The following is a 19,393-nucleotide window of genomic DNA, read 5'->3' on the forward strand; positions in this document are numbered from 1 at the left end:
GAGAAGGACTTACATTATCATAACAAGATGCAGAACCACCAGTCATAAATAAGGGCCAAGGCCTTATCCTTTCCTTGCCACTGGCATATTGCCAATTTTTTCTTTCTCTGCAGCTAACTTAGCTTTCATTTTTTTTTCTTTAACAATGTAAAACATTGCTTGCTTGATTTTAGATGCCTTAGCTTAAGCCCTGTATGCCCTTGGGCATCGGCTTTAGTAGATGAAGTAGATGTACTAGTATCGTCATGACTGGTGGCACTGGCAGCAGCTCCACCACTAAAATGTAGTTCCTGCTCTCCTCTCAACTTATCATTCTCCATATTAACAAACATGAATGAAGTGGGGTACAGCACACACGTCAATTAAAAATATTACACTGCGGTATCAATGACCTACAGTGTGACAATATTTTTACGAATACACTACCTTTTCCACTTACAGTGTGACAATATTTTTTACCAATACACTGCCTTTTCCACTAACAGTGTGACAATATTTTTTACAAATACACTGCGTTTTCCACTTACAGTGTGACATATTTTTTACAAATACACTGCCTTTTCCACTTACAGTGTGACAATATTTTTTACGAACACACTGCACTTCCACTTAGTTTAACAATATTATTTATGAATACATTGCCTTTTCCACTTACAGTGTGACAATATTTTTTACGAAAACACTGCCTTTTCCACTTACATTGTGACAAAAAATTTTACGAATGCACTGCCTATTCCACTTACAGTGTGACAATATTTTTTACGAACACACTGCCTTTTCCTCTTAGTGTGGCAATATTTTTTACAAAAGCACTGCCTTTTCCACTTACAATATTATTTACAAATACACTGCATATCCACTGTCAATATTTTTTACATATACACAGCGTTTTCCACTTACTGTGTGACAATATATTTTACAAATACACTGCCTTTTCCACTTACAATGTGACAATATTTTTTATGAAAACACTGCCTTTTCCACTTACAGTGTGACAATATAATTTTTATGAATACACTGCGTATCCACTGTCAATATTTTTTATGTATACACAGCATATTCCACTTACAGTGTGACAATATTTTTTACGAAAACACTGCCTTTTCCACTTACAGTGTGACAATAATTTTTACGAATACACTGCCTATGTGGAATACAGTGCGACAACATTTTTTATGAATACACTGCGTTTTCCACTTACCGTGTCACAATATTTTTTACAAACTGCATTTCCACTAATAGTGCCACAATATGAAGACACTGTGTTTTCCACTTACAGTGTGACAATATTTTTTACGAATGCACTGTTTTCCACTTACAGTGTGATAATATTTTTTACAAATACACCGCGTTTTCCACTTAGTTTAACAATATTTTTTACGAATACACTGCCTTTTCCACTTACAGTGTGACAATATTTTTTACGAATACACTGCCTTTTCCACTTACAGTGTGACAATATCTTTTACAAATACACTGTATTTTCCACTTACAGTGTCATAATATTTTTTACGAATACACTGAATATTGTCACGACCAGGGTTTCTCGGCATAGCGGTCGGCGGGTATTACCTGTGAGGTCGCTATGGCAGGGGGCGTCTGGTGGTGGTGCTGGTGCCTGGCGGGGAGCATTGGTTGTGCGTGATCCTGTGCGGGCATGTTGCCACTCTGGGCTTGTTTGGTCTGGCAGTGTTTCCGTCCGCTCCAGCATCCATCTTGTCTCTAGCCATGTGATCTAATCGCCCTATCCTGGTAGGTCACATGCTCTCTCTGGCCTGTCACAGCAGAGCACTGGGTATTTAAGGGAGTTGAGAGCTCTCTTTCATTGCCAGTGCAACATGTTTCTCAGCCCCCGCTGAGAGAGAGTTCCTGTGCTCACTTACTGCCTGTTGGATCTTTGCCTTAGCCTGCTTACCTGACCTGCTCAATACCCTGCTGGAATCCTCTGCCTCCTCCTATTGCCTTTCCCTTGCCTGAGTACCTGTGTCAGCTGTTACCCTGCACCCGGCCTCCACTTGCTAATCCCCTGGACATTATCCATTCACTTCAGTCTGCAATTCACTACAGCCTGCAAATTCACTTCAACCTGCAATTCATTACAGCCTCACAAGTCCTGGATTACTGGACTGCTCCTATCTGCAACTACCTGGACTTTTACTCATTGCTTCACCTCAGTTCCCTTTTGCACTTTAGTGCCATCCCTGGACTTTATTTTCTCCCATTGTTCATGTCTGCCAAACCACTTAATAAAAGTTCCACGTTTTGATTTAAATCTGCTTCTGTGTTTGCTCCTATCACCACCCTGGGCCCACAACAAAACCAGAACATCACACATATCCACCAGAGCCATATTTACTTTAAGGCAACCTAGGCACCTGCCTAGGGCCCGTTGGGTCCTAATGGGCCCATGGCCGCCTCCCGCTCTGACATCTGTTCATGGGTAGCCTGCTGTTGCTGGCACCGGGTGGAGGATAAGTCACACACTTACACTATATCAGCAGCAGCATGGTCAAACAGCTGGCAGCCCGGGGACACAGTGAGTTGCTCAGCCAGTCTCCTCCACTGCCACCCCTTCCCCCACAGTGTAGCCAGCCCCCCTCTCTGCAGCATGCTCAAAACTTGTCAGCCACTCCGAAAACCCCCTTCTCCCAAAACCGACGCTGCTGTAGCCAGCCCACTCCAAACCCCCCTTCTCCTGCACCTGGCACTGCTTTAGCCAGCCCACTCCAAACCCCCCTTCTCCTACAGCCAGCACTGCTGTAGCCATCCCCTGCAGTGACAGTATGTGTTGCCTCCCTCCTCCATTGTAGCCCCCCCCACCCCTAGCATGCGCTGATCTTGTCAGCGGCAGCCTACTCCAACCAACCACCCACTGCAGGCTGTGCCGCTGTAGCCAGCCAGTGTGAATGCTGCCAGCCCCCCTGCCCTGCACAGTGTATATATATATATATATATATATGTATATATACATACAGACACACATTCCTTTCATACATGTGTGTATACACAGTTTGCTGCATATATATTTTTTTACAGGATGATGGCCAAATGTATATATATAGTAGTAAGACTGTAGTACCTGTGCATATATTACAGTAGGTGTCACTGGAGCAAGATACATATCTAGATATACTGTATATATATATATATATATATATGTATATATATATATATATATGTATATATATATATATATATATGTTTAATGATGCGTGTATATAATATGATGTGTGTATCTTGCTCCAGCGACCCCTACTGCAATATACTATATGCAAAGGATTATTTGAGGAAGAGGGCCCCAAACCAGTATCTTGCCTAGGGCCCCATTTTTTACAAATACACTGCCTTTTCTACTTACAGTGTGACAATATTTTTTATGAATACACTGTCTTTTCCACATACAGTGTAACAATATCTTATACGAACACACTGCGTATCCACTAACAGTGTCAATATTTTTTTACGAATATAAAAGATTTAATATAAAACAAGAATTTAATCTAAAAACAAATATACTTTCTTCATACAAACATAAAATGCATACATTACTTACAAAATGAGTAAGCATAAAAGCATGTATAATTAGCTCAAGCAGGGAGCATAAAAAATATAGATAGTTCCTACCAGGGCTGGACTGGCCATCGGGCACTTCTGGCAAATGCCAGAAGGGCCGATGGCCAAATGGGCCACTTTGGCTGAGCACAGGCTTACCCGGCAGTACAGCCTCCCGGGCGGCGCCTTGCTCAGCAAGCAGATTTCACGAATGCGCGGCCGCGTCATTGCGTAATGACGTCATGACGCAGTCGCGTCATGACGCAGCCGTGCATTCCTGAAATCTGACTGCTCAGCAAGGCGCTGCCCGGGAGGCTGTACTGCGATCAAGCCCGATGGCAATGGGAAGGAATCTGGGGTGGGGGAGCGCTATGCAGGCTGCCTGGAAGGAGGACACGCCATTCAGAGGAGCCTGCATATGGTGACACTAGGTAAAACCTCTGCACACTCCAAAACTACTGTACATGCGGTATCTCTCTCTGCCATCTCCGCCATTAATTTCCTTCTGTCTTTCTCCCATCTCACCTTATTCCTCCTCCTTACTTTCTCTTCTGTCTCCCCTGATTTATTCTATCTTTTTTTTGTTTCCCCCTATTCCCCTCTCATCTCCCCCTATTCCTAAACTCTGCTGCCTGTCCTTATTCCTCCAGTCTCCATTCTCCCCCTATTCCTATCCTCTATCTCCCATCTCCCCCTATTCCTTCCGTCTATCTCCCCCTATTCTTACCCTCTATCTCCCATATCCCCCTATTCCTACCCTCTATCTCCCCCTATTCCTACCCTCTATCTCCCATCTCCCCCTATTCCTACCCTCTATCTTCCCCTATTCCTAACCTCTATCTCCCATATCCCCCTATTCCTACCCTCTATCTCCCCCTATTCTTACCCTCTATCTCCCATATCCCCCTATTCCTACCCTCTATCTCCCCCTATTCCTACCCTCTATCTCCCATATCCCCCTATTCCTACCCTCTATCTCCCCCTATTCCTACCCTCTATCTCCCATCTCCCCCTATTCCTACCCTCTATCTCCCATCTCCCCTTATTCCTCCCCTCTATCTCCCATCTCCCCCTATTCCTCCCCTCTATCTCCCCTATTCCTACCCTCTATCTCCCATATCCCCCTATTCCTACCCTCTATCTCCCCCTATTCCTACCCTCTATCTCCCATCTCCCCCTATTCCAACCCTCTATCTCCCAGCTCCCCCTATTCCTCCCCTGTATCGCCAATCTCCTCCTATTCCTCCCCTCTATCTTCCATCTCCCCTTATTCCTACCCTCTATCTCCCATCTCCCCCTATTCCTACCCTCTATCTCCCATCTCCCCCTATTCCTCCCCTCTATCGCCCAGCTCCCCCTATTCCTTCCCTCTATCGCCCAGCTCCCCCTATTCCTCCCCTCTATCTCCCATCTCCTCCTATTCCTCCCCTCTATCTCCCATCTCCCCCTATTCCTCCCCTCTATCTCCCATCTCCCCCTATTCTTCCTCTCTCGCCCAGCTCCCCCTCTTTCTCCTATGGGCTTGATTCAATTCAATGCAAATTGAATAGCACTGGGAATGAGCCCCCTGAGCTATTCAATTCTGTGCGTTGTTAGGTTGGAGAATGCACGATGCTGTTTCCGCCGCGCTAAGGGCAGAAAATAGCATTGCGCCTGTACTTTTGTCAGATTTTTTCTTGCATCCCAGGAGAGATGCGAGAAGAAATCCTTAGTCGGGCTTAGCAGCGCGCTGATTTGAGCTCTCCAGAAGCTCATTACTGGCACTATTGAATTTACGTTGAATTGAATCGAGCCCAATGTCTCTTTCAGCTTCCCCTCTTTCTCCTATGTCTCTCCCATCTCCCCCTATTCCTCTTCTCTCTCCCAGCTTCCCCTCTTTCTCCTATGTCTCTCCCATCTCCCCCTATTCCTCTTCTCTCTCCCAGCTCCCCCTATTTCTCCTATGTCTCTCCCGTCTCCCCCTATTCCTCTTCTCTCTCCCAGCTCCCCCTATTTCTTCTATGTCTCTCCCGTCTCTCCCTATTCCTCTTCTCTCTCCCAGCTCCCCCTATTTCTTCTATGTCTCTCCCGGCTTCCCCTATTCCTGCTCGCTCTTTCGTCTTTTCCTATTCCTTACTACTCTCTCCCAGCTCCCTTCTCCTACTGTATGTATTTCCCGGCCTCCCCAATCCCTACTCTCTCTCCCAGCTCACCCTATTTCTCCTATGTCTCTCTAGCTTCCCCAGTTCCTCCTCCCTTTCTCTCGGCTCAACCTGTCCCTTCACTCTCTCATGGCTCTTCCTTTTTCTGCTCTCTCATGGTTCAACCTATACCTTCTCATTCTCTCCTGGCTCTCCCTATTTCTTCTCTCTCTTCCCACTCCCCATATTTCTCCTATGTCTCTCCTGGCTCCCCAAATTCTCTCGCTCTCTACCCCAGTTCCTCCTATTCCTCCTCTCTCTCTCCTGGCTCTCCCTAATTCTCCTATGTTGGGTCCCCTATTTCCTTCTCTCTCCCCAGCTACCCAAATTCCTTCTCTCTTTTTCTCCTGGCTCCCCCCTTTTCTCCTCTCTATTTCCTGTCTCCCTCTATTTCTTTTAGTATGTTGCTATTTCAAACCTTCAGATCCATGTAATATTAATATTAATTGTATACAATATATTTTTTATTATATTTCTATTTTTATAATATTTGTTATGTGCAAATATTCATGTTTGTGTATGTGACTAAGGAACACTATTGTGTGACATAATGTGAAAAAGGGACACTACTGTGTGATGTAACGTGAGTATGGGGCACTACCATGTGACATAATGTGAAAATGAAACACTACTGTGTGATGTAATGTGAAAAAGAGACACTACTGTCTGATGAAAGGTGAAAAAGGGCACTACTGTGTGATTTAACATGAATAAGGAACACTACCGTGCAGTGAAGTGTGACTATGGGGCACTACCGTGTGACGTAATGTGAAAAAGGGACACTACTTAGTTACGTAATGTGAAAAATTAGGTGGCTACGCCCCTTCCCAGTGAAAACCACACCTGAATTTTTTTTGCGCGTGCTCTCCCTGTGGCATGCGCTCTCCCTGTTTCCCTGGCAGCACAAACGCTCTTCTTAAAATGTGCAGTTACAGCTCTGCTTTGGTGGCACAGATGTGTCCTCTGCGTTCAGCACCCCTGTCCTAAAAAAGTCCTATAGTGACCACTATCTAATCTTCTACAACTGCTAAACTAGGGCTTGGGAAAATGCCTTCCCCTTCCTTTGTGTATGACCTACACCAGTGAAGTGCCAGCTTTACCTATAGATATCTGTCCAATCTGTCTGGTGGGAAAGAAAATCTGGTCCATTTTCCAGCATCTGGGAGCATATTGCTATTGCTACTTGCTCCCATACGTTCCCAGATTTTCTGTCCCACCACACGAATTGGACAGATATATCTATAGGGTGTCTACACAACTTAACAGAACCAACACAATACCAAATGTTTGACTTCCAGCAGGATGTGCTCTGTTGTATGTATTTTAATAGAGAATGATGGGTACTTGTCTGTTGTTCTAATATTAATTATATTTGTAAGAGCATAGACTAAGAAGTGGGAGGGGTCAGGAATAGTTAGGGGAGGAGTCTATGCCAGGAGCCAGATGCTGACGCAAGGTAGGCCTGTGTGTTCTTTAAATGCCAGGGCCTATTTTTAGTCCCAGTCCGGTCCTGGTTCCTACCATAAGGTAGCTGTGAGAGTCACTCCAGGTCTAAAAAGCAGGGGCTCTGGACAAAACCCTGTTATTGAACACTCACAGGCAGAGTCCATTTTAAGTCCTTGGCAGGATGAGTAGCTGCACCTCCAAACCGTGAGAGGCATGGTGACTGCACTGCCTTTTGCCCTCTAAATAGTGTTACTGATTAATAAAGTGCCTCCCCCTGTGTTTGGCCACGGCTTCCAGTCTCTCTGCAATCGCCACTAGCCGGATAAGACATCATCGCGGATAATGGGACAAGATGGAAAACAGAAATTTAATTCACATTAAAAAAAGTTATATGGGGTTCAGCAGAAAGACAACTTAAAATAAAATTTTGGATACCATTTTAGGTTTAGCAGAAAAAAAACTTATATAAATACATGAAAAAATACAAATTGCTTAAAATATATTATATAAAAAACAAGACAAATTCTATAAAAAACATTTTATCTCAATTTTCCCATTTAAACCATTGAGGACTAGGGTTTTTAATTTGTATCTTTTCACACTGGGAGAATCTAATATCAAGATCTTTACATCTCTAAGACGGTGCTATTGTCTGTATCCCCAAAAAGATTTAATATTGCATTCTTTACAGTTGTGTTTCAACTTAAATAATGCAAAAACAGTGTGGGTGTTTAGTCTTTTTCTTATTATATATATGTTCAGATAAACAATCCTTTATATTTCTACTAGTTTTGCCTACACAGAGTAGGGCACACGCACATTCTAATAAATAGATTTAATTTTTAGAGTTACACGTTATAAAATATGTAATTTGATATGTTTTAACATTCACTTTGATGTCCATTGTTTTGCTAGCACCCTTCACTGTTGTGCACATCAGGCAAATAGCACATCAATGGAATTCTTGACTCCAAACACTATCTCTTTTCTTTAGTTTTTTCGCTTCTTGTAATGCACTTTTAACTAGATTAGTTTTTATTGATGGAGCCTTTTTATAAATGAAATGTGAACACTATGGTAATACTTTACCAATTAATTAAAGGGCCTGTATGTTTTACCTTTCATTAGTTGTTTATTAAATGCAGCTACAGTCAGGTCCATAAATATTGGGACATTGATGGAATTTTCACATTTTGGCCTCTATTCACCACCACAATGGCTTTGAAATGAAACAAACAAGATGTGATTTAACTGCAGACTTTCAGATTTAATTTGAGGGTAATTACATCCAAATCAGGTGAACGGTGTAGGAATTACAACGGTTTCTATATGTGCCTCCCACTTTTTAAGGGGCCAAAAGTAATGGGACAAACTAAACAATCCTAAATGTAACTTTCACTTTTTAATACTTTGTTGCAAATCCTTTGCAGGCAATTACAGCCTGAAGTCTGGAACGCATAGACATCACCAGACGCTGGGTTTCATCCCTGGTGATGCTCTGCCAGGCCTCTACTGCAAATGTCTTCAGTTCCTGCTTGTTCTTGGGGCATTTTCCCTTCAGTTTTGTCTTCATCAAGTGAAATGCATGCTCAATCGGCTTCAGGTCAGGGGATTGACTTGGCCATTGCATAACATTCCACTTTTTAGCCTTAAAAAACTCTTTGGTTGATTTTGCAGTATGCTTCGGGTCATTGTCCATCTGCACTGTGAAGCGCCGTCCAATGAGTTCTGAAGCATTTGACTGAATATGAGCATATAATATTGCCCGAAACACTTCAGAATTAATTCTGCTGCTTTTGTCAGCAGTCACATCATCAATAAATACAAGGGAACCAGTTCCATTGGCAGCCATACATGCCCACGCCATGACACTACCACCACCATGCTTCACTGATGAGGTGGTATGTTTTGGATCATGAGCAATTCCTTTCCTTCTCTTCTCTTCCCATCACTCTGGTACAAGTTGATCTTTGTTTCATCTGTCCATAGGATGTTGTTCCAGAACTGTAATGGCTTTTTTAGATGTTGTTTGGCAAACTCTAATCTGGTCTTCCTGTTTTAGTGGCTCATCAATGGTTTGCATCTTGTGGTGAACCCTCTATATTCACCCTTGTGAAGTCTTCTCTTGATTGTTGACTTTGATACATATACACTACCTCCTGGAGAGTGTTCTTGATTTGGCCAACTGTTGTGAAGGGGTTTTTCTTCTCCAGGGAAATAATTCTTCTGTCATCCACCACAGTTGTTTTCCGTGTTCTTCCGGGTCTTTTGGTGTTGCTGAGCTCTCCGGTGCATTCTTTCTTTTTAAGAATGTTCCAAACAGTTGATTTGGCCACACCTAATGTTTTTGCTATCTCTCTGATGGGTTTGTTTTGATTTTTCAGCCTAATGATGGCTTGCTTCACTGATAGTGACAGCTCTTTGGATATCTTATTGAGAGTTGACAGCAACTGATTCCAAATGCAAATGTCACACCTAGAATCAACTCCAGACCCTTTACCTGCTTAATTGATAATGAAATAACGAGGGAATAGCCCACACCTGTCCATGAAATAGCTTTTGAGTTGATAGTCCTATTACTTTTGGCCTCTTAAAAAGTGGGAGGCACATATTGAAACTGTTGTAATTCCTACACCGTTCACCCGATTTGGATGTAATTACCCTTAAATTAAATCTGAAAGTCTGCAGTTAAAGCACATCGTGTTTGTTTCATTTCAAAACCATTGTGGTGGTGAATAGAGGCCAAAATCTGAAAATTCTGTCAATGTCCCAATATTTATGAATCTGACTGTATATAGTTACATTTATCCATAAGGACCACCACTCCCCCTCCTTACTAAAAAATAAAATATGGCTAAAAAACAAGGATTTGAGTTTGAACAAAGATCCGGTGGTTACTCCACTATCCTCTCCAATTCTCTCTTCTCCTTTAATATATAAAAAAAATGTAACAGTGTTTTTATTTTTAATTTTTGGATATCTATCTACAATTCAAAAGGCTTTATAGTACTTGTCTGGGGGAAATTTAAGTCCTTTTTCAAAACTATTATTTCTTCCTGTGTTTATTGTCTACTACTCAAATTGAATATCTTACAATAATCCTTATTATCTGTATGGGGTTCTGACTTCTCTCTCATTTATATTCCTTTTAAAGTATTACCTTTTAGTTTTTCTATGCTTATTCAATTTGAGTCCTCCTCTTTTACCCCTTCTAGTTTTATTCTTTTATTTTCAAATTCTCCTACAATCTCTTGAGTTTTCCACTCTTGATCTAAAAAAGGCGATTCTGTGTTATTATATTCTCTTAATACTTGAAAATGATTTCAAGTAATTTAATTGGATTTACTTTCTCCCTATGATAGTGCCTCCAGAACCCTCTATTTGTTCTTTTTTTCATTATAATTATCTCCTGAGTGACTAGCATCACCCCATTTATTATTAATTTTTCTAAAAATGGTCTTTCATGATCTTCCCATTTCTCCATTCTTTGATTGTATCTGTTTGATTTATATTGATCAAAATGAGGATTTTGTCTAAAAACATTCTTTTTAACCTTCGGAGTGTTCCATTTATTAGAACTAATTTTTTTTGTTATTATTAGTTCTTTCTTTTCTTTCAAATTTTCTACTAAAGAGGGACCCTGTAATCGGTAAAGAATTACCAGAGTGTTCCACATTTCATTTACAAAAAGTTCCCATCATTAAAAACTAATCTAGTTAAAAATGCATTAGAAGAAACAAAAAGAGTTAGTGTTCAGAGTCAATTATTAAATCAACGTGGTATTTGCCTGATGTGCAAAACAGTGAAGGATGTTTGCAAAACGAATCAATTCAAAGTGAATAGTAAAACATATTGAATTACAAATTTTATCACGTGTAACTCTAAAAATGTAATCTATTTATTAGAATGTGCATGTGGCCTACTCTATGTAGGCAAAACTAGTATAAATTTAAAGGCTTGTTTATCCAAACATATACATATATATATATATATACATATATATATATATATATATATATATATATATAATATAAAAAAGGCCTAGACAACCACACTGTTTCTGCAAATTTTAAATCAAAACACGACTGTAAAGAATGCATAACAGTGAAGGATGTTTGCAAAACTAATCGATTCAAAGTGAATAGTAAAACATATTGAATTACAAATTTTATCACGTGTAACTCTAAAAATGTAATCTAATTATTATTAGAATGTGCATGTGGCCTACTCTACGTAGGCAAAACTAGTATAAATTTGAAGGCTTGTTTATCCGAACATATATATATATATATATATATATATATATTATATAAAAAAGGCCTAGACAACCACACTGTTTCTGCAAATTTGAAATCGAAACACGACTGTAAAGAATGCATATTAAATATTTTTGGAGGATGCAGACAATAGCACCGTCTTGGAGATTTGAAGATCTTGATAGTAGACTCTAATATTGCAAAATGAAATGGATATACAAATTAAAAACCCTAGTCCCTAAAAGGTTAAATGGGGACTTTGAGCTAAAAAATTTTTACAAAATGTTTTTTTTTATAGAATATGTCTCTTTTAAATTGTTTTTTATTAAGTATATTTTAAGCAATTTGTATTCTTTTTTTTTGCTGAACCTATGATGATATCCAAATAATTGTTTTAAGTTGTCTTTCTGCTGAACCGCATATAACTCTTTTTTAATGTGAATTATTTTTCAGTGTTTTATATATATTTATTATTATATTATTATTATTATTATTGCTTGAAAGAATAGAAAAATGTAATTTGAAGGAGCTTTTTTTATTTGTTCATGCAATTAGCATACTTACCAATTAAAAGACATTAAGGAGCATAAATGGAACACATTTGGACTGAACAGTGGAATGCAAACAGGAAGTCCAGCGGCCATCTTGTTCCATTATCCGCGATTATGTAATTTCTGGCTAGCAATGTTTGCGCAGAGACTGGAAGCCATGGCGGGACACAAGGGAGGCACTTAGTTAATCAGTAACACTATTTATAGGGCAAAGAGCAGTGAAGTCATCATGCCTCTGATGAAGGACCTACTGGTCCAAAATGCATTAGGCTGGTGACGCTCTACCTCTGGATGCCTGCCAAAAGGAAGACCGAAAGCTGACCTGGGAGTACTGATAAATGTGACCGGGACCATAGTCTGCACATATCAGGCCATGTTAGATGGGGTATACCTTTGGTGCCAGCTAACCAAAGATGTTTTCTCACTTGTGTTTTGATTATGTGCTTTTAAATATGATTAAAATGTGAGTTTGATGTAGAAAAAAAGTGTAACCTTATTTGTAACACTGTTGCACTTATCCTGTTCTGTTTTTTTAATCCAAGGTGTTTTTTCACTGGGACAAAGTTGCATTTGTACAATATCAATATTTGTGTTTGGAGGAACAGAGAAGGGAATTCGACCTAATCACATGTTTGATGTTCTTTTTTGGAGACAAAGTTACATATACACAATACCAATATTTTGTGTGTGGAGAAAGAAAGTAGGGGATTTGATCTTACACTGCAATCACCTGTTTTAATGTAAGATTTTTCTATTCCTGAATTGAAACTTTGATTGAACATTTTAGACTGTGTGAAGGCAGTGATGCACTGTTTTGAGTAACATATTTCATTATTGTAAGAACCATGTCTTGTCCGGGATTGCCTGACTTTAAACATGCATAGCATTGCAGGAACATGGGAGACATTTGACAACCGAAAACACCACGTTTTGCTGAATCGTGTTTTTCTATGGTGTTAGTGTTCATGTTTTATCCCTCATGTTTTCTGTGCAGCCAAACACTCAAAAACATGCAGCCTGCACATATGAGTGAGATATGTGTAGGCTGGATGTGTATATAGTGTAAAAAAATTAGTAAACATGAAAAATAACAGTGTGGGGTTCCCCCCAAAAGCATAACCACCCCATGGCTCTGTGAGTCAGGCCTGATTCTATAAATATGGGGGACAAAATGTGTTGGGGTCACTGTGAGCCTGTCCTGGTTTTAAAAACACAGAAAAAAATGGCATGGGGTTCCCCATATTTTTAAATCCAGCACTGGGCTCAAACTAGTCGGAGTGTAATGCCACAGCCAGGGGACCCTGTCACAGGGTCCTCCAGCCAAAGCATCAACACCCCAAACTAGTTAGCCTAGATCGGGGATCCCAGGGGAGGTGGGGACTCCCAGTGTATATATCTATATATATATATATATATATATATATATATACAAACACAATGTGCCCTGGCACTTCTGTATCCAACTCACGCCTAGCACAGGATCTAGCTCTGGTGCCCTCCTCAGTGGTCAGTGCCCCCCAAACATATCATCCATAAGTGTGAGGCAGCACTCAGAGACTTGCAAATAGTGTACCCAAAACCTGGGTGTTTATTTTGGATTTCTCTTCTGTTCATTCACTTTACATTTTATAAATTCATAAAAATAAACTATTAACACTTTTGAAGCATTGTTAATTTGTAGCATTTATTCCACACCTGCCTAAAACATTTGCACAGTATTGTATATAAAGGCCCCATAACAGTTAAAAAGTATTGCTAAGGTCTGTAGCCGATCTTTAATATGTATTGTAAGCTCCACTGTGGCAGGGACAAAAAAAAAACACATTCAAAATAAATATACTGTATAATATCCTATTCTAACCAATCAGACATTTGTTATCCAGTGATTAAGCTGTGCTACTGCAAATCATCCACAGGTAATCTTTAATTGATTGCTATAGTTTCTGCCTATTATTTGTAAACTAAATGACCCATATGTAATAAATAAATATTGTGTTTTTTTATAAGTAATAAACAACGCATGTTCTGGAAACATAAACATACACACATACATATTTTAGATTACACATAAAAACCTTTTAAATGTGTATTTATATGAAGTCAAGATATGTTCAATAATATGCAAAGTTCAATGTTTCACTGTATGAAATGGGACATTTTGGCGACTTATGTAGCATATATGTTGTGATGCTCCCATTACTATATAATTATTGAGACATCAATTTAAATATTTACCTTTATGCGAACTTCATGATCCTTTGGTGGAGCAACTTCAATCTCTTCAATGCTGAATGGGTTATGTGCCTCCCACAACACTGCTGCCTTGCACTTTATTCTCTAGGAAAAATAAAAAAAGTATATACACATACAGTATATATGTATTATTTAGCCTGATGACGGTACCTGTTGAGCACTGAAACGTTGCTGTAGCTGTTTGTCTTGTCCACATTAAAGCCATTTTACTTCAGACCCTGAGTGCCGCTCCTTTGGACTACCTATATATATATATATATATATATATATATATATATATACACACATATAAATATATATCCAGAGGTTTTGGCAATGTGGAGGCACCGAGCTAAGCTTATTGTGTGAGTGCCAGACCATGCATTGACTAATATATATATATATATATATATATATATATATATGTATATACACATTATATGTATGGAATAGCACCAATCAAGAATATACCCCAAATATATTAGATGATCAAAATGCATAAATATACAAAATTATTTATTCAACTGCACTCCTTCCAAAATTCCAGGTATCAGCTAAACCAGTAGGATTATTGCATTAAATTGTATGCTAAATAATTAGATAGAATGAATAAAACTGGTTCAAGTGACTGGCGTGTTTTAATACATACCCAATTGTAGTCAGGTAACCACCCTGTGTGTTAATAAAGTGCAAAGCGTGCAAAAGTGCTGGTTTGAAACAGTAATCTAAATTGACTCTCCAACACTTACTCATACTATTTAATTACAATGACTCATATATATTTGTAATATATAAGCAAATGCAAAAACGTGTAAAACGTGTATAAACCAATATAGCGTGTGTAAAAGTGCTTTCAGTGCAGCTATATAAATGTAATCAATAATACATATATCACCATAAAATTAAAATAATAATTTATTTCTACACTTGATATACAAAAATAAATAAATGAGAAGCAAAAGTATATATACAGTACACATTAAATATTCACAGTTATGTCCAAAAAAGTGCAATGTGAAGTGCAATAATGAGAAATTTTGTTAACCAAAATGGCTAAAGGTAGCCAATACACTTATTTAAGTAGCAATAGGTAAAAAACAATTCATAGAAAGAACAGACTGAAAGCATAGGGTTTTCTTCAAAAGCAATAAATATTTTAAAAAAATATAAATCAAACTAAATGCTTCTCTGAACAAAATGAAAAATAGTTCATGAGGCAAGAATAGATTATAGATATTGTATTCCATTATCAGAGCTCAAGACTTTTAGCTGATAAACCGGTTTGTGTATCTACTAATTTCTTATATAGGGGTATTCAATATGGGTGCGATAACATCATTTTTTTGCGTTAATATTGCACTTTTTAACGTTTTTGCGTTAATATCACTTGTTTTAGTTTTACACCGTATTCAATTTCAAAGACTTATCGCAGTTTTGAAAAGTCTTTGATAAAAAACGGTGATAACTTTTCACCATTGAATAGGTGTCGAAAAAAAGTGCAGAATTGGGGTTTGGGGGTGCAGGCTTAAAAAAAATAGCCTGCACCCCTGAGATTGACATTTAGAAAAGAACTGTGTCAAAAAAAGTTTAAAAAAAAATAGGGACACCCCAAAAAATTAATTTAAAAATTGAGGTGCAAAAAAAAAAAATGGGAAAAAATTGTTAAACAATAGGGAAATAGGTTCAGGGCTATTCTGCAAGTATGCGGCAGATGTTTTCTAGAATAGAATTATAGCGGCAGGTGCACAAATGCAGAATTTTTAAAAACTGACTTTAGGGACTTAAAAATATGCTAGTACCCATTTTCATGTACCCCAAATTTGATGGGACCACTTAAAAAAACGAAAAAAATAACCTAAGTGCTCTTCTGCATCACTTCTTCAATGTCGGGAAAAAAACACATGCTGCGGCTATTTAAATCCCCAACTTTCAATTAAAGGCTAAAACTGAGGTATCCATAGTGTTCCCCCATGTTTTTACAACTTTAGGGGGGTCTTACAATTATTTTAAGGAAAAATTCGTAACTTAAAGCAAATCCAACTTCGGAGTTTCCCGTTTTCGTTAATTTTATTTTGAATACGGGGATAAGCGGGAGCGCACACCATACCTTTACGCAGAAAAAAACTCTGATATGAAACGTTAACTTCGCCAGGGAAGTTAACCTTTCATATTGAATACCCCTCATAGTCTGTAATCTTGTTCATTACTTCACTCAGTGGCAAATGCAGGATTTCTAGATGGGAGTTTCCAAATGCTTGATTTTAGAGTGTGTGTGGCCAGTCCATGAAGAGGGTAGAATTAGCACTTATCCAGCATTAATTTGTGTCATACAAAGTGTATTGTGTGTCATAATTCCAGCATATAGAGGACCAGGAATCACAGTAAGCCATTATGGGCCTGATTCAGACCCACTCGCGAGCGGCTGTCCGCTCGCAAGTGGGTCGATGTTATGGACTGAGCATGCGCACGACGGAGGGAGCTCCGTCGTGCGCATGCGCCAGACGCGACAAGCGAAGGAAAGTCCTTCGCTCGTTGTGTCCGATCAAAGGGGGCGTGCTGTCAACGGGGGCGTGCCTCCCTGACGGGGGCGTTCCCACGGGAACGCCTCCCATCAAAAGCCGGCCCACTGACATCACTAGTGATGTCAGTGGGAGTGATTTTGGCTCTGATAGAGCCAAAATCACTCCGGAGCTTGCGGTTGAAAACCTCAGCCGCAGGCTCCGGCTCGCAATTTCGATGGTCGCGATGGTCACGACCATCGCGGCCATCAAACTGCACGCTCGTATAGCCTGTGGGTGGTGACCCACAGCTATACGAGCGTCCAGGAGGCCGCTCCATTTTCATGGAGGGCGGCCCTCATTCAGAGCGTGCGCTCTGCTCAGAGCGTGGGCTCTGAATGAGGGCCTATATGCGGCAGTAGGGCCATCCTGCCTGAGGTGAATGTTTTTATTTTAGATGTGGGCACCATTCCAGAGTATTAGAGCAAGTCTGGGAGCAGCAGAATAACCTAGCACAGCCCTGGACATATATGTACATATTGGACTCTATAGCAGCACATCCCTAACAGTGAATGTTTTCCAGATCTAGTTGGTGCACAGGTTATTTACTACTGGCTGATACATGTTAAAAGATCCACAGGTGGTGCTAATTATTTCATTTGTATCACTGAGAAGAACATGCAGCACTAGTAAAATTCTATTATATTACTATTTCTATTGTTGTCATGGTGTGGGCTGGGAAGGGGGGTTTCCAGGCAGATGGAAATCCCCCTGCATTTGTCTATGTCACTCTTTACTTTGATGAAGTAGATGTGTTTCAGTCTTGTGAAATCATTGATGAATGTAAGGAAATATATGTTTCCACTTATTAACTTAACCTCCATCGTACCAAACACATCAGCATGCAGCAGTTCCAGAGCTCAAAACTACTCACTGATTTTCCTTTGCTTGCCTGTAATATAGCTTTCACAGATGGGATTTTCTGTATCAGTCACTGATATTTCTATAACCATCCAATCCAAGGGTTTCTGAGTGTGGACACTGTCCAATCCAAGGTGACCTAACCTTCTGTGCCATAGAGTTCTATAGACTGTAGGTTAGATGTCATCATCGAATATCACCGTTGTGTGTCAAGAACGTGGATGGAATCAGGCCTGATTTGTGGTGTCACACTGGATAGCAAAAATGGGTGAACCGCACAACACTGGAGAAAGTTATTTCTATCTTGTTCCAAAGAAATGGTTTCTATTAAGCTTAGCTAAACTGCTGCTACTCAGCTTGATTTGATCCCCTTGTCTAATGACACTATTGCTAGGTGGATTCACAATATGGCAAGAGATGTGACAGAGCAAGTCACCACCGGGATTAAGCAAAGTGCTTTTTTTGCCATTCAGATTGATGAAATGACAGATGTGTCAGGGGCTGCTCAGATTCTGACCTGCATAAACATTGGGCATGATGAAAAACTACATGAGGAAATTCTATTTTGCCAGCCACTACCACAATGTGCTATTGGGGAACAGCTTTATGTACTTTGGATGTTGTTGTCACTGATTCTGGCTTGGAATGGAATGTGCTGTGTTGGAATTTGCAGTGACGTTGCTCAGGCAATGACTGAAAACAACAGCGGGCTAGTGACCATAGTGCAAGTTGTTGCATCGCAAGCACTCTGAACTCATTGCATTATACATAGGCTAGCCCTAGTTGCAAAAAAAAATGTTCTTGATGAAGCTGTATGCACAGTCAACTTCAAGAGCAGTTTAACAAGTGCAGGCCTGTTAAGAGTTTTGTGTGAGGAGATAGAAGCTGAACATCACCAGTTACTTTATCACACACAAGTACATTGGTTGTCATGGGGAAAGGTGCTCAACAATTTGTTGAAGCTTAGGGAGGAAGTATATCTTTTTCTTTCAAACAGAGATTCCCTGCTGGCTGAAATAATTGTAGATGCCAATTGACTTACCATACTAGCTTACCAAGCAGACATTTTTAGATGGTTAAATGTGCTCAATACCTCCCTCCAAGGACTAGAAATTACAGATTTTTGTCCACTGAAAAGATTGATAGTTGGATCAAAAAGCTGTCGTTGTGGTACACTTGTGTGGAAAGTGGTAATTTTGAAGAATTTTCTTTGTTGGATACATTTTTTGACAATGACAATGATCTTCCAAAACATGATTTGCAACCTATTATCATCAGCCATCTGGATAGCCTTAAGGCCCCCATACACGGTGAGATTCAAAGTTGGTAAGATCAGTTGTACGATTTCTCTTGAAATTCTTCCCTTGAAATGTTTCAAAAGATGTGGTCAAATGGTGTACGATTGATCATTAATATCATAGGATAAGATGCATAGAAGTGTATCACATCATACACGATCAATTGAGATCTCTCTGCAAAACCATCTGATCTGCGATCCATCTAGACGCCGGCGGGGATGCGCATCGGGGTCGCAGAAGACTCAAACTACAACTATTTTCTAACGATTGGTCTGTCCAACCTGTAGAAACTGCCAAAATTGTGTTAAAAATCGTCCTGTGTATGGCCACCTTTAAACAGCATATTCACCAGTACTTTCCTGATTAGGAATCCCTGCAGTGCTGAAGCAACTGCAAGTGCTTTTTTGTCACTTTCACTGGATGATAAATGAATTGACCTCCCTATGTGGTGAGACACTG

The 19,393-nt window shown here is 39.7% G+C and overlaps 1 protein-coding gene across 1 annotated transcript in view; it reads right to left on the bottom strand.

Annotated features, from left to right (window-relative positions):
• The window catches only part of LOC148481553 (alcohol dehydrogenase 1-like), a 97,917-nt gene extending 80,318 nt beyond the window's left edge, over positions 1-17,599 (bottom strand). Inside the window, exons 1-2 of the mRNA XM_088453258.1 lie at positions 17,513-17,599; positions 14,221-14,322 (exon numbers count right to left, since the gene is read on the bottom strand). Of these exons, the coding sequence (XP_088309384.1) occupies positions 14,221-14,322; positions 17,513-17,599 (189 nt within the window). The remainder of the gene's footprint in view (positions 1-14,220; positions 14,323-17,512) is intronic.
• Between the last annotated feature and the right edge of the window lie 1,794 nt (positions 17,600-19,393).

Source organism: Taudactylus pleione, unplaced genomic scaffold (genome assembly GCF_031769625.1).
Source record: "Taudactylus pleione unplaced genomic scaffold, aTauple2 ptg000573l, whole genome shotgun sequence".
Lineage (NCBI taxonomy): Eukaryota > Metazoa > Chordata > Amphibia > Anura > Myobatrachidae > Taudactylus > Taudactylus pleione.